General features: G+C 43.8%; 2 protein-coding genes across 2 annotated transcripts in view; one reads left to right on the top strand and one right to left on the bottom strand.

Moving 5' to 3' along the window:
* Positions 1–7,204, bottom strand: part of LOC117816208 (myomesin-2-like) — a 79,582-nt gene extending 72,378 nt beyond the window's left edge. Inside the window, exons 1-2 of the mRNA XM_034688382.1 lie at positions 7,144–7,204; positions 5,892–6,146 (exon numbers count right to left, since the gene is read on the bottom strand). The gene's annotated coding sequence lies outside the window, so the exon portion shown is untranslated. The remainder of the gene's footprint in view (positions 1–5,891; positions 6,147–7,143) is intronic.
* The window catches only part of LOC117816209 (hexokinase-1-like), a 38,640-nt gene extending 27,893 nt beyond the window's left edge, over positions 1–10,747 (top strand). Inside the window, exons 13-18 of the mRNA XM_034688383.1 lie at positions 2,032–2,127; positions 5,408–5,507; positions 5,623–5,806; positions 5,905–6,060; positions 7,241–7,474; positions 9,491–10,747. Coding sequence (XP_034544274.1) covers positions 2,032–2,127; positions 5,408–5,507; positions 5,623–5,806; positions 5,905–6,060; positions 7,241–7,474; positions 9,491–9,644 — 924 coding nt within the window. The 3' untranslated portion in view covers positions 9,645–10,747. The remainder of the gene's footprint in view (positions 1–2,031; positions 2,128–5,407; positions 5,508–5,622; positions 5,807–5,904; positions 6,061–7,240; positions 7,475–9,490) is intronic.
* Positions 10,748–12,098: the final 1,351 nt, after the last annotated feature.

Raw genomic sequence — 12,098 nt, 5'->3', positions numbered from 1 at the left:
TTAACTTTCACTAACATGAGCAACGCCAGAGGCAAACTGATCACACGTCATGTCAAATCAATCCACAGAAAAGAGTTCCGGCACATTTAGCTTCTGCTTGTTGACACCATAGACTATAAGGTTAGGTAAAACCGTTAGCTTCCGTTAGCATCAAAACAATGTAGCTAAAACGTTAGACATCGACAGGCGGATTGGTGCAGCGTCAGCAGTTATACGGACGTTGTACCGAACCGTTGTGGTGAAGAGGGAGCTGAGCGGGAAGGCAAAGCTTTCAATTTACCAGTCGGTCTGCGTTCCAACCCTCACCTATGATCATGAGCTGTGGGTCTTGACCGAAAGAACAAGATCTCGGATACAAGCGGCTGAAATAAGTTTCCTATGAAGGGTGCCTGAGAGAGAGGGTCAGTAGCTCAGAGTAGAGCCGCTGCTCCTTCGCATAAGGAGTCAGCTGAGGTGGTTCGGGCATCTGATAAGGATGCCTCCTGGACGCCTCCCTTTAGAGGTGTTCCGGGCACGTCCAACTGGGAGAAGGCCCCAAGGATGACCCAGAACTCGGTGGAGAGATTGTATCTCCCACCTGGTCTGGGATCGCCTCGGGATTCCCCAGGAGGAGCTGGAAAGTGTTGCTGGGGAGAGGGATGTCTGGGTCAACTTGCTTGGACTGCTACCTCCGCGACCCAGCCCCGGATAAGCGGAAGAAAATGGATGGATGTACTTTTTTATATTGTTTTTAAAGGTGACATATCATGCAAAATTGACTTTTTAATGGTTCTCTACCTGAAATATGTGTCCCTGTCTACAAACCCCCCGAGAATGAAAAGAATCCATTCTGCCCCTGTTCTGATTTCTCCACCTTTCTGTAAATGTGTGTGAAACCAGCCGTTTCAGACTTCCGTGTTTTTGTTACGTAACAACAATATCCGGTCTGTAACAGGAAGTCAGAGCTCGGAGCTTGTTCAGCCCATAGACTGTATAAAATACAACTCAACCCTTCCTCCGTTTTTCATTCCCTGCACACATGTGTGCTAACAAGGAGCTTAGGAGGGAGGCATGCTAGTTGTAGGCTGTCTTAATAAACACAAAGGTCGGTTTTACTCCCCACGTCTGCAGATTTGAAGATCTAGTGGATGATTTTTATTTATCGTGGATAAGTGCTAGCGCTAGTTAGCATAGCCACATAGCTACATGTTCGTAGCTGTGTACCAAGACACACGTCGACATACTGACAAATAAAACAACAAGAAACACTAAATCTGTGACCAATCCTTCAGAAAGGTCCTGCTACAGGCGCCTCTCCGTCAGGATCAGATTCTGGATCAGATTCAGAGGGTTGAAGTAACGTGATCTCTGAGCAGCCGTGTATATTCAGCCAACATGTAAACATTAGATCAACGTGCTGGAGAGCCGAGGCACATCCACTTCCTGAGGGGGCGTGGTCAGAGAGAAAACAGAGTGTTCTGAGGAGGACTGAAGAAGAGGGTTTTTCAGGCAGACCAGAATCTGATTTCAAAGTGTTTTTTTGAGCATAAACTTTAAAGACATGTTTTGGGGACCTCTTAGACCAATATATATTGATGAAAAAAGCGTGATATGTCACCTTTAAGTCCAGTCCAACTGAATTCAAGTTATATTTAAGCACAGTTAAAGATGACAAAAGTGCTGGACAATCAAACATATAAAACCATAAAACAACACAGGAAACAGCATTAGCTTGGGGACCAGAGTTCAAGTTTAAGTCCCACAAACCCCCCATTCTTGCACATCTTGCAGGATCCTGGTTGTGCAAGGCTTTGTGTTTTTGCCCTGTGTGTGTGAGCAGAGAGTTTAATCGACTGTCCTCCTCTGGGTTTGATAAAGTGTGTTTTCTCCTTCTTCTTCTTCTTAAAGACAACAGGAGAATTAAATAGCAAAAGCATTAAAGCCGCCGGGGGAAGAGAGAGGATTAAGAAAAAGGCAGAGCCCAAAGCCGAGGATGATGACGGAGGTTTTGATTTGAAAGAAAAGTTGTAATAAGTGTTCTGTGCTCTGCAGGGTATCCTCGTAACCTGGACCAAAGGCTTCAAGGCCACAGACTGTGAGGGCGAGGACGTGGTCGAGCTGCTGCGGGATGCTATCAAGAGGAAAGAGGTAAGTGCACGTCTGGATAGAAGCAACAGAAGCTCTTTTCTACAACACTTTTACCAAGAACATAACAAATGTACAAAATCAGAAACACCTTTAAAGAGACGGAACATTTTTACCAGGAACAAATTTACAAACGAAATACAGGAAGTGATCCAGAAGTGATCAAGTGAGCAGTTGAGATGAACAGACCGTCCTGCCAATCACAGGTCATTCTGATGTGTCCTTTCAAAACAAAAGCCAAATGAAACTTGAAAGAATAGTGATGCTTCTGGATATTTTCAATCAGAGATTATGAACACACTCTTATTTTAATTCAGACTAATAATGGAACGTTATTCAGAAGTAGATGAGAATCAGCACCTCCATGTCTGAGGCCATGGTTCTCAGCTGGAAAAAGGTGGATTGCCCTCTCCAGGTCAGAGGAGAGTCTTTGCCCCAAGCAGAGGAGTTTAAGTATCTTGGGGTCTTCACAAGTGAGGGGAAAGTGTCGTCAGTGATGCGGACACTGTACCGGTCTGTTGTTGTGAAGAGAGAGCTGAACCAGAAGGCAAAGCTCTCAATGTACCGGTCAATCGACGTTCCAACCCTCACCTATGGTCATGAGCTGTGGGTAGTGACCGAAAGAACAAGATCGCGAATACAAGCGGCTGAAATTAGCTTTCTCCAAAGGGCGTCAGGAGCTCAGACTTGAAGTAGAGCCTCCGGTAGAAATGCACGTAGTTCCAGGATAAAGTCCATCTGGTTGAAACACGCCTTTAAATGTGCAATCTGAGCTGAAGTACGTTAGCATGATGTGTTTGTTTTGTCGAGCTGCTACATGTTCCTCCTGTGCAGAATAGTTATACTTTGATAGAACGTACAAAATGACTCCTGTTCTGAAACAAGCAGGAAGAATCCCCTCCATTAAACATGTGTAAGAGTCACATGATGTATCCACATGCTAATCCTGGCACTCTGACACTTTTGGAGCAACTTGCAATCTTGCAGTTTCAGCATAAAGGCGATTAAACCTGCAGCTTAACACCACCTCCAGTGTTGCGGCCTGGCCTATACATTACAGAGTGCCAATTATTCACTTTAAACGAACACACTGTTCTCCAGATTACTGTGTTTTCAGGAAGTTATGATAATCATGTCCTTCCTTTTTGAGTTTCTCGCATTGATTTCACCCCTTTAGATGGAGAACCCAGTAAGTATAAGTGACTGTAAATCTTTAACTGGCAGGTAAAGAGGTGCGGGACTGCAGCGGTGTGTGATTATGGTTGTTGAAGCATGTCGTAACACCTGGAGAACTACTCTCAGACAATGGGGAGGAGTGTTTGTCTGCGTCTGCAGTGTGGGATCGATGTTAAGCTCAGAATTAGCACAGTGATGACAGGGATGATACTCTGTGTTTGTGTGTTTGGCAGAGCTCTTGAGTGTTTGCAGCTCTCTGAAACAGCTTGTGTATTTTATTGTATATCCTGCCTAAGTATGTGAGTGAACCGCATTGTGCTCAGTGTGTGCGTTTGTTAAGCTGCCATGACCGGCATTAATCCTTCCATCAACACGCCCATTCTGCAACAATTGTAGGGTATAAAATATGGACTGGTGTCTTTAAACTGAGGCTCTAGTTTTAATATTTTGGGATCTCTAACAGGTACAAAAGTTTTGGATAACTTCAGAACATTTTACAAAATCACAGGGGACACAGGTATGTGGGGGAACCCAGAGAACAGCCGAGCTCTGTGGATTGTCACGTGATAGCTGAACAATGCAAGACAAACAGCCATTGAGACAAAAGTAATAAACAAGCATGAAGTTAAATTGATTTGTGGCAACAGCAAGAGCGTTTCTACGATTTGTTCTGCAACATACCACAATTAGACAAGGAGAGGAGCTGAACACAAACTGCTACCACAATGGATGTACCAGCTAAGTAGCTAACAATGTTAAGCTTAACAACCATCCTGTAGTCCGCCATGTTTGTTTACTTGAAAGTCTCGTCTGACTCTGAGAGATTTGCACAAGATAACACAATAAGAGTAATCAATCAGGGAAGCAGTAGACCAGCAAACCAAGGGTTCTACAATTCTGTCTTTGATCTCAAACTTCTGACCGATCCTAGACCTCTATGATCTCAAAATGTTGACTATGATCTTACAATTCTATGATCCCAGAATGTTGACTGTGATCTCAGAATGTTGACTATGGTCTCAGAACTCTGACTGTGATCTCAGAATGTTGACTATGATCTCAGAATGTTGACTATGATCTTACAATTCTGTGATCTCAGAATGTTGACTATGGTCTCAGAACTCTGACTATGATCTCAGAATGTTGACTATGATGTCAGAATGTTGACTATGATCTCAGAATGTTGACTATGATCTCAGAATGTTGACTATGATCTCAGAATGTTGACTATGATCTCAGAATGTTGACTATGGTCTCAGAACTCTGACTGTGATCTCAGAATGTTGACTATGATTTAACAATTCTATGATCTTGGAATGTTGACTATGGTCTCAGAACTCTGACTGTGATCTCAGAATGTGGACTATGGTCTCAGAACTCTGACTGTGATCTCAGAATGTGGACCATGGTCTCAGAACTCTGACTGTGATCTCAGAATGTGGACTATGATCTAACAATTCTATGATCTTGGAATGTTGACTATGGTCTCAGAACTCTGACTGTGATCTCAGAATGTGGACTATGGTCTCAGAACTCTGACTGTGATCTCAGAATGTGGACTATGATCTGAGAACTCTGGCTTTGTTTTCAGAATGTTGACTGCGATCTCTGAGTGTTGACTTAAATCTTAAAAAGTCGATTACAATTTTAGAATGTTGACTTTGATCTTACAATTCTGTGATCTCGGAATGTTGACTATGATCTTAGAAATCTGACTTTCATTCTTTGGATTCTGGTTTTGACGATGAAAGAACTCTGAGATCAAAAACGGAATTCTGGGGCGGAAAGAAAATCCGAATTATGAGAACAAAGACCTTAAAAACAAACAGTTTCCCATAATCCTCTACTGTTAAAACCACTCTTTGAGCAGAGATACTCGCTTTACTGTTAAACACAATAATTCGTTATTGAGCCAATCCAGATTTTTGGGGTTTTTTATGTAATAATCTTTATCATAATTTAAAGTTAATCTGAAATCTACTTGTTACATAAACTAATTTATAACACAGAGCATGGGTCTTGATTTGGGAGGTTTCTTTAACTGACCGCTACAAACATGAAGTTAAATTTCTCCCTGAGGCTGAATCAGTTTTGTTTGTTTTCATAGGAGTTTGAGCTTGATGTGGTCGCCATCGTGAACGACACGGTGGGGACGATGATGACCTGTGCGTATGAGGAGCCTACCTGTGAGGTCGGACTCATTGCAGGTGGGTGAAACATCCCGGTTTTAAAGAGGGACCCTACCCTTCTTCAATTTTAGAGAACACTACTTTAAAATTGGAAGTTTCTTGGATTTGTTAAGACTGCTTGGTGTCTCTCCAGGAACGGGAAGCAACGCCTGTTACATGGAGGAGGCGAAAAACATTGAGATAGTGGAAGGAAACGACGGCCGCATGTGCGTTAATATGGAGTGGGGAGCGTTCGGAGACAATGGCTGCCTGGACGACATCAGGACACAGTACGACCAGGCGGTGGATGAGAACTCGCTCAACGAAGGCAAACAAAGGTCAAAACAACCAACGTATCAAACTCTATCAGCAGATGTAACCAAATCAAAACACAGAGTCACATACTAAATCAACCCTTCCTACCTCTGTGCGTCAGATATGAGAAGATGTGCAGCGGTATGTACCTCGGAGAGATCGTCAGGCAGATCCTGATCGATCTGACCAAGCGTGGCTTCCTCTTCCGGGGACAGATCTCAGAGACGCTGAAGACCAGAGGCATCTTTGAGACAAAGTTCCTGTCACAGATTGAGAGGTGAGTGAGTCACTCAGCAGCAGATGTAGCTGGTGATTCATTGACTGAAGCAGCTTTCTGACACATCGGACCCTGTTAGAGCGTTTCTGCAAAGACAGAAAGGGCAGTTTGGTGTCTGTTAGAAAAGGGAACGTCATATTTAAAAGGTTAAATACACAGATAGACTTTCAGAGGTCCAACTTTCTCATTTTAGAAGCTAAGCAAATTATTTTCTTTCTAAAAATAGTCACCGGAGTTATATGTATTTAGAAATAATGTGGGAACTTATTGGTACAGAGATCTAACTGTATGTTCTTGAAGATTTGGGATATCCCAACTTATTTATAGCAAAGAAATTAAGATAGGTGTCAGAAATGTTTAAAAGGTAAACCAATTAACTAACGCTTTATTCCTTTTTATTACACGTCTCTCTTACTGATCTTCCCGTTGTGTAAGATGCTTGATTCTGTTTCGTCAAAACCCCTTGACAACGGTTATTAACTTTCACAAACATGAGCAACGCCAGACTGATAATTGATCGTTAACATTTCCAAAGATCCAAATACTTGAAATTTGCGCCCCTATTCAAAGCCTTCAAATTAAAAGCCAGATTGCCTCACTTACCTCCAAGGCGAGCTTTTATTCCCAGTAAGAATAAAAATCAAGTTTTAATTAAAGAGAAAAGATGAAGAAGGTTATAAATGACACAAAACATCGTCTGCTTTATTCTTCTTTAAATGCTTTGCAGATCAATCAGCTCTAACAAACCACCAAAATGCTTTCTAATCAGTGAAATGTCTAAGTATATTGACCTGTTGCATGTTTAATTTTCCTCTCAATGGGAACAAGCTGCTGCAGGAGGAAGGAAAGAACTAATTCCAGATTTTGAAACACCAGAAATAGTTTGCGGTGATTAAAAATATCAGAGAGAAACTTGTTTGAATCCGCGGCACATGAAAACGACTGAGTGACTGGAGGATAAGCTCATAAAAGTCAGAGCATTGTTCACAGTAAAGTAGCATCTAGTGGGATAAACCACCTCTGTATGAGTGTAGAGGGGGGGTGCAATGTGACGACTTGAGTTTACACACTGTGTAAGCCCACCTTAGCCTCTGGGAACAGCTGTGAGGTATCCGGTGACCCTCCTGCTGTTGGCTGACCTCTGACACGCTCTCCCTCCCTCCCTCCCTTCTCTCCACAGCGATCGTCTGGCGCTGCTGCAGGTCAGGGCGATCCTGCAGCAGCTGGGGCTCGACAGCACCTGTGATGACAGTATTATCGTCAAGGAGGTGTGCGGCACGGTGTCCCGCCGCGCGGCTCAGATCTGCGGTGCCGGGATGGCTGCTGTGGTGGACAAGATCCGTGAGAACAGGGGATTAGACCACCTGGATATCACGGTGGGCGTGGACGGCACGCTCTACAAGCTGCACCCACAGTAAGACGCGGGACGGGGACAATACGGGGCGTGTGTTGGAAGGGGGGACGGGGCACGACCCTTTAAAAGGACAGTAGTGTATATTACGTTTCAAAAGAGTGGAAAGCTTGTTTCTCTTGTCTAGTATCTTTTCATTCCAGAAGAATGGATGTCCTCTAGTTAAAGTGGCGAGGTTTTAGGGTCATTTTTTACACTAACCACTATTTCAGGCAGACAAAACCCTAAAACACTTCCAACAAAAGACCTTTATAAGATTAAAAACTGCAATGTTTTTAAAATAGAAGACGACCTTAAGGCCTGCCTCCGATCCATCTCTCTGCCTGTGTCTCATTTGATTGATGATTTGGTGGAGTCAGCATTTCCAGAATGCAGCCACCATCGTTAGGCTTCTTAAAGCCACTTAGGCAAGGCAAGGCAAGGCAGCTTTATTTGTATAGCGCATTTCATACACGAGGGCAACTCAATGTGCTTTACATTAAAACATTAAAAGCATTGGAAATGCTACAATGTTACAATGTCATTTAGCAGACGCTTTTATCCAAAGCGACATACATACGAGAACAAGAACAACACAAGCAAAGATCTAGACAAGAGGAAACAAGATCAGTAAGAGGAACAAAGAGCTTCAAGTCCATTTGGATGCAGTGTAAAGGCAATGCACAGAAGTAAGTAAGGAACATCTACAATGAAGCAACCAAACCATTTAAGACCTTCCATTATCATCATCAACAATTAACATCACCACAATAATGACCAAAGTACCAAGTGCTGGGTCACTCCAGACCTGAACACAGAGTCCCAGCGTAGAGCAGGACAGTGTGAGTCAACTGTAGCTGGAAGACATGATCTGCCACTGGGGACAACAGTGGAGAACAGTCTAGCTAAGTGCATAGTGCTTCCTAAAGAGCTGGGTCTTTAGCTGTCTTTTGAAAGTAGAGAGGGACTCTGCAGATCGAATGGAGTTGGCCAATTCATTCCACCATTTAGGGGCAACAGAAGAGAAGAGTCCAGCTAGTGATTTTGAGGCCTTGTGTGCTGGAAGCACGAGGCGCTTTTCAGAGGCTGAGCGTAGCGGGCGAGAAGGGGTGCAGTAGACCTGGATGAGGGGTTCCAGGTAAACTGGAGCGGTTTTGGTGACTGCTTTGTAAGTCATGATTAGAGTTTTGTATCTGATGCGAGCTGCAACTGGAAGCCAGTGTAGCGAAATGAGCAGGGGAGTGACATGAGCTGTCTTAGGCTGGTTGAAGACCAGACGTGCTGCTGCTGCGTTCTGGATCATTTGCAGACATGAATGGGTGATGTAACGGAGATGATAGGCTTACTTAAACTTCTGCATCGAAACGACGGCGTAGCCTACACCGGGGGGCCGCATAGCTCCCGTACCTACGCAGAGGCCTACGCACGTAGCTGACGTGCACCTCCTCTAAAATGTAGCTAGGCGTAGAATCAACATGCTCTGTGATTGGTCCGCTCAGCGGCATTGTGTTTCCTGCATTTACAGGCCGTGTATTTCATCTCCTCCTCTCTATTCTTCATGTAATCATGTCTGTATGATAAACAGCAACATGTATCAGCTGTAGATTAACATAACACGCTCTGAATCTCCGTGGAAAAGGAAACAGAGATTGTAGTGGGGCCGGAAGCAGGCGACCGGCTATCAGAAGGATCACACACGGACACATCGACGCACAAGTATGTAGTGCTCATGTCCGCGTCATCCCCTGCTGCGTAGGGGAGACACAGATGTATAAACAAGCCTTATGTCAGTGTTTTACACAGGCAGGCTTTTGGAGCCTGTTTGTGAACACTTGAGGAAACCAGCAAAGAGGTGGAGGTGAGGCTGTCCGTTAAAGAAGCCCCGCCCCTGATCGTGCCTAACTCTTGGCCGTAACGTAACTTGAACAGATCAATCATGAAATAAATCAACACCAAGTTTACTATAAAGCCCAAAGAGTGCATCATACCAGACTGTTGTTATTTGGCCCTCACTGGTTCCCTGTTGTTCTCTGTCCCCAGCTTCTCCCGCATCTTCCAGCAGACCGTGAAGGAACTCTCCCCCAAATGTGACGTGAACTTCCTGCTATCCGAGGACGGCAGCGGAAAAGGGGCCGCCCTGATCACCGCCGTGGGCTGCCGTCAGAGAGAGCTGGAGGCGCAGCAGCAGCACTGAGGAGCTCCACCCCACCCCATCTGTCCTCCAGAACAACCTGCTGCTCCACGTGTCCTTCACCCGCCGCACTGCCCGACTCCACCCCACCACTTGGCAGCCGTGACTCCACCTCTGCCCCACCTGGCCCCCCCCCCTCCCCTCCCGCCGCCCCCCTACACAGCCAGAGAGACATACTGCATGCCTAGGGAATTAACACCTACATATTTATTTATACTGCACCAGAGGGTTTATTATTTCCATGTTTGTACATTTCCTCGATAGCTTGTCGATAATCTGATAAAACTAAACTCCTTAGCTGTGCAATATTTGTGTATTGCCAATTTTATTTTTATATGGAGGCAAATATATTATTGTATTTATATAACAGAGGCCACTTTGAACCCCTGAGGTCATTAGGATTTTGCAACACACACACACACACACACACACACAAGATAAACAGGCACTTTTTATATGAGAGTTACAACTTAAGCATTTAAATGTAACTTCCAAATGAAGGAAACCATTTTTAGAGACTGGTTCAGAAAACCAGCTCCAGAAGGGCTCGCTGCAAAGGGTTGAACGCAAGAGTCACGGCTGTTAAAGTCACCCTCATTTCCTGTGCAACATGCTCACGCAGTGTGCTTCGCTACTAACCTCCTTTTTGTGTATAACTATCAGTGTAACCCACATAATAAAGTATTCCAGCAGCACCATCCCATTTACTCCCGAAGAGCCGAGAGCGTAGAAAAAGGCCCGAAGAAGTGGAAGTGTTAGCGTATCCTGTTGCTATTTGTGAACTACTATACTTTTGGTGTTGTGATGAATCCCACTTCTACTCATTGTACGTGCAAAGAATAAATGTTTAATGGGCCCCCAGAAAGGAGTGGATACTACGAGCGCTTTTGTTTGTGTGTATTTGTGGTTGTGTGTCCTACTGTATCGACCTGTAGCTTTCAATGTCCAACGCTCTGTGCAGACTGCATGCCTTACATTAAGACAACGGAGAGCACTGGATCTTTTTCTTTTTTGTTTCCTCTCTTTTTTTTTTTTTTTTTACATCAATATAGATTTGTGATCGACACAGTGAAAGTGAATTCATTAAATTATATTTTGTTGTGGAGTAAATTCTGGTGTCTCTTTCTTAAACTTTCAAGGCAAGGCAAGGCAAGGCAAGGCAGGGCAAGGCAGGGCAGGGCAGGGCAAGGCAAGGCAAGGCAAGGCAAGGCAAAGGCAAGGCAAAGCAAGGCAAGGCAAGGCAAGGCAAGGCAAGGCAAGGCAAGGCAAAGGCAAGGCAAAGCAAGGCAAGGCAGCTTTATTTATAGCGCATTTCATACACGAGGGCAACTCAATGTGCTTTACATTAAAAGATTTAAAGCATTGGAGACATTCAGACAAGCATAAAAGAACACAATTAAAATGACAAATATGATAAAACAGAAAAGAAAAGGAAAATTAGAAATATATTAAAAATTACATTAAAATTTTAATTTAAAGTGAGTTAAAATAATCTAAGATAGGAAGGCAGAGGTAAATAAGAAAGTCTTAATCTTTGATTTAAAAGAGGTGAGAGTTGGAGCAGACCTGCAGCTTTCAGGGAGTGTGTTCCAGATATGTGGAGCATAATGACTAAACGCTGCTTCACCATGTTTCCTTCTGGCTCTAGGGACTGAAAGCAGACCAGTACCTGATGACCTCAGAGGTCCAGGTGGTTCATAAAGTAGTAGCAGATCAGCCTAAACCATTCAGTGCTTTATAAACCATCAGCAGGATTTTAAAGTCTATTCTCTGACAGACAGGAAGCCAGTGTAGGGATCTAAGAACTGGAGTGATGTGGTCTACTTTGTTGGTCCTTGTTAGGACTCGAGCAGCAGCATTCTGTATGAGCTGCAGCCGTCTGATGGACTTTTTAGGGAGTCCTGTAAAGACCCCGTTACAGTAGTCTAGTCTGCTAAAGATAAATGCATGGACCAGTTTTTCTGCATCCTGCTGAGACATGAGTCCTTTAATCCTTGATATATTCTTAAGGTGATAGTAGGCGGACTTTGTAATTGTCTTAATGTGGCTGCTGAAATTAAGGTCTGGGTCTAAGATTACACCAAGGTTTCTGTCTTGGTTTGAACATTTCATCTGTGCAGATTGGAGCTGAGCAGTAACCTTTAACCTTTCTTCCTCCAAAAACAATCATTTCAGTTTTTTCTTTGTTTAACTGAAGAAAGTTCTGACTCGTCCAGTCATTGATTTGTTCAATGCATTGAAGGCATGCCTAAACTTTCAAAACCAGATGGTGAAGTCATCGTCGACCAGACGCGTTACATAAAGGAAAACTAAAAAAGAGAGGGAGGAATTTCCTTCTCATTTTTGTCTCTTTATAAGCTCAACATTTACTTCAATGTTTGAACCCAATGGTTACTGTATGACGACGAAACAGCCTCTGGAAACAACAGCCGACTTTCCAGACGTCTGGTTTAGTCA

Source organism: Notolabrus celidotus, chromosome 7 (assembly GCF_009762535.1).
Source record: "Notolabrus celidotus isolate fNotCel1 chromosome 7, fNotCel1.pri, whole genome shotgun sequence".
Taxonomy (NCBI): domain Eukaryota; kingdom Metazoa; phylum Chordata; class Actinopteri; order Labriformes; family Labridae; genus Notolabrus; species Notolabrus celidotus.
Note: the sequence above shows the minus strand (reverse complement) of the source record. Positions and strands in the feature narration are given on the sequence as shown.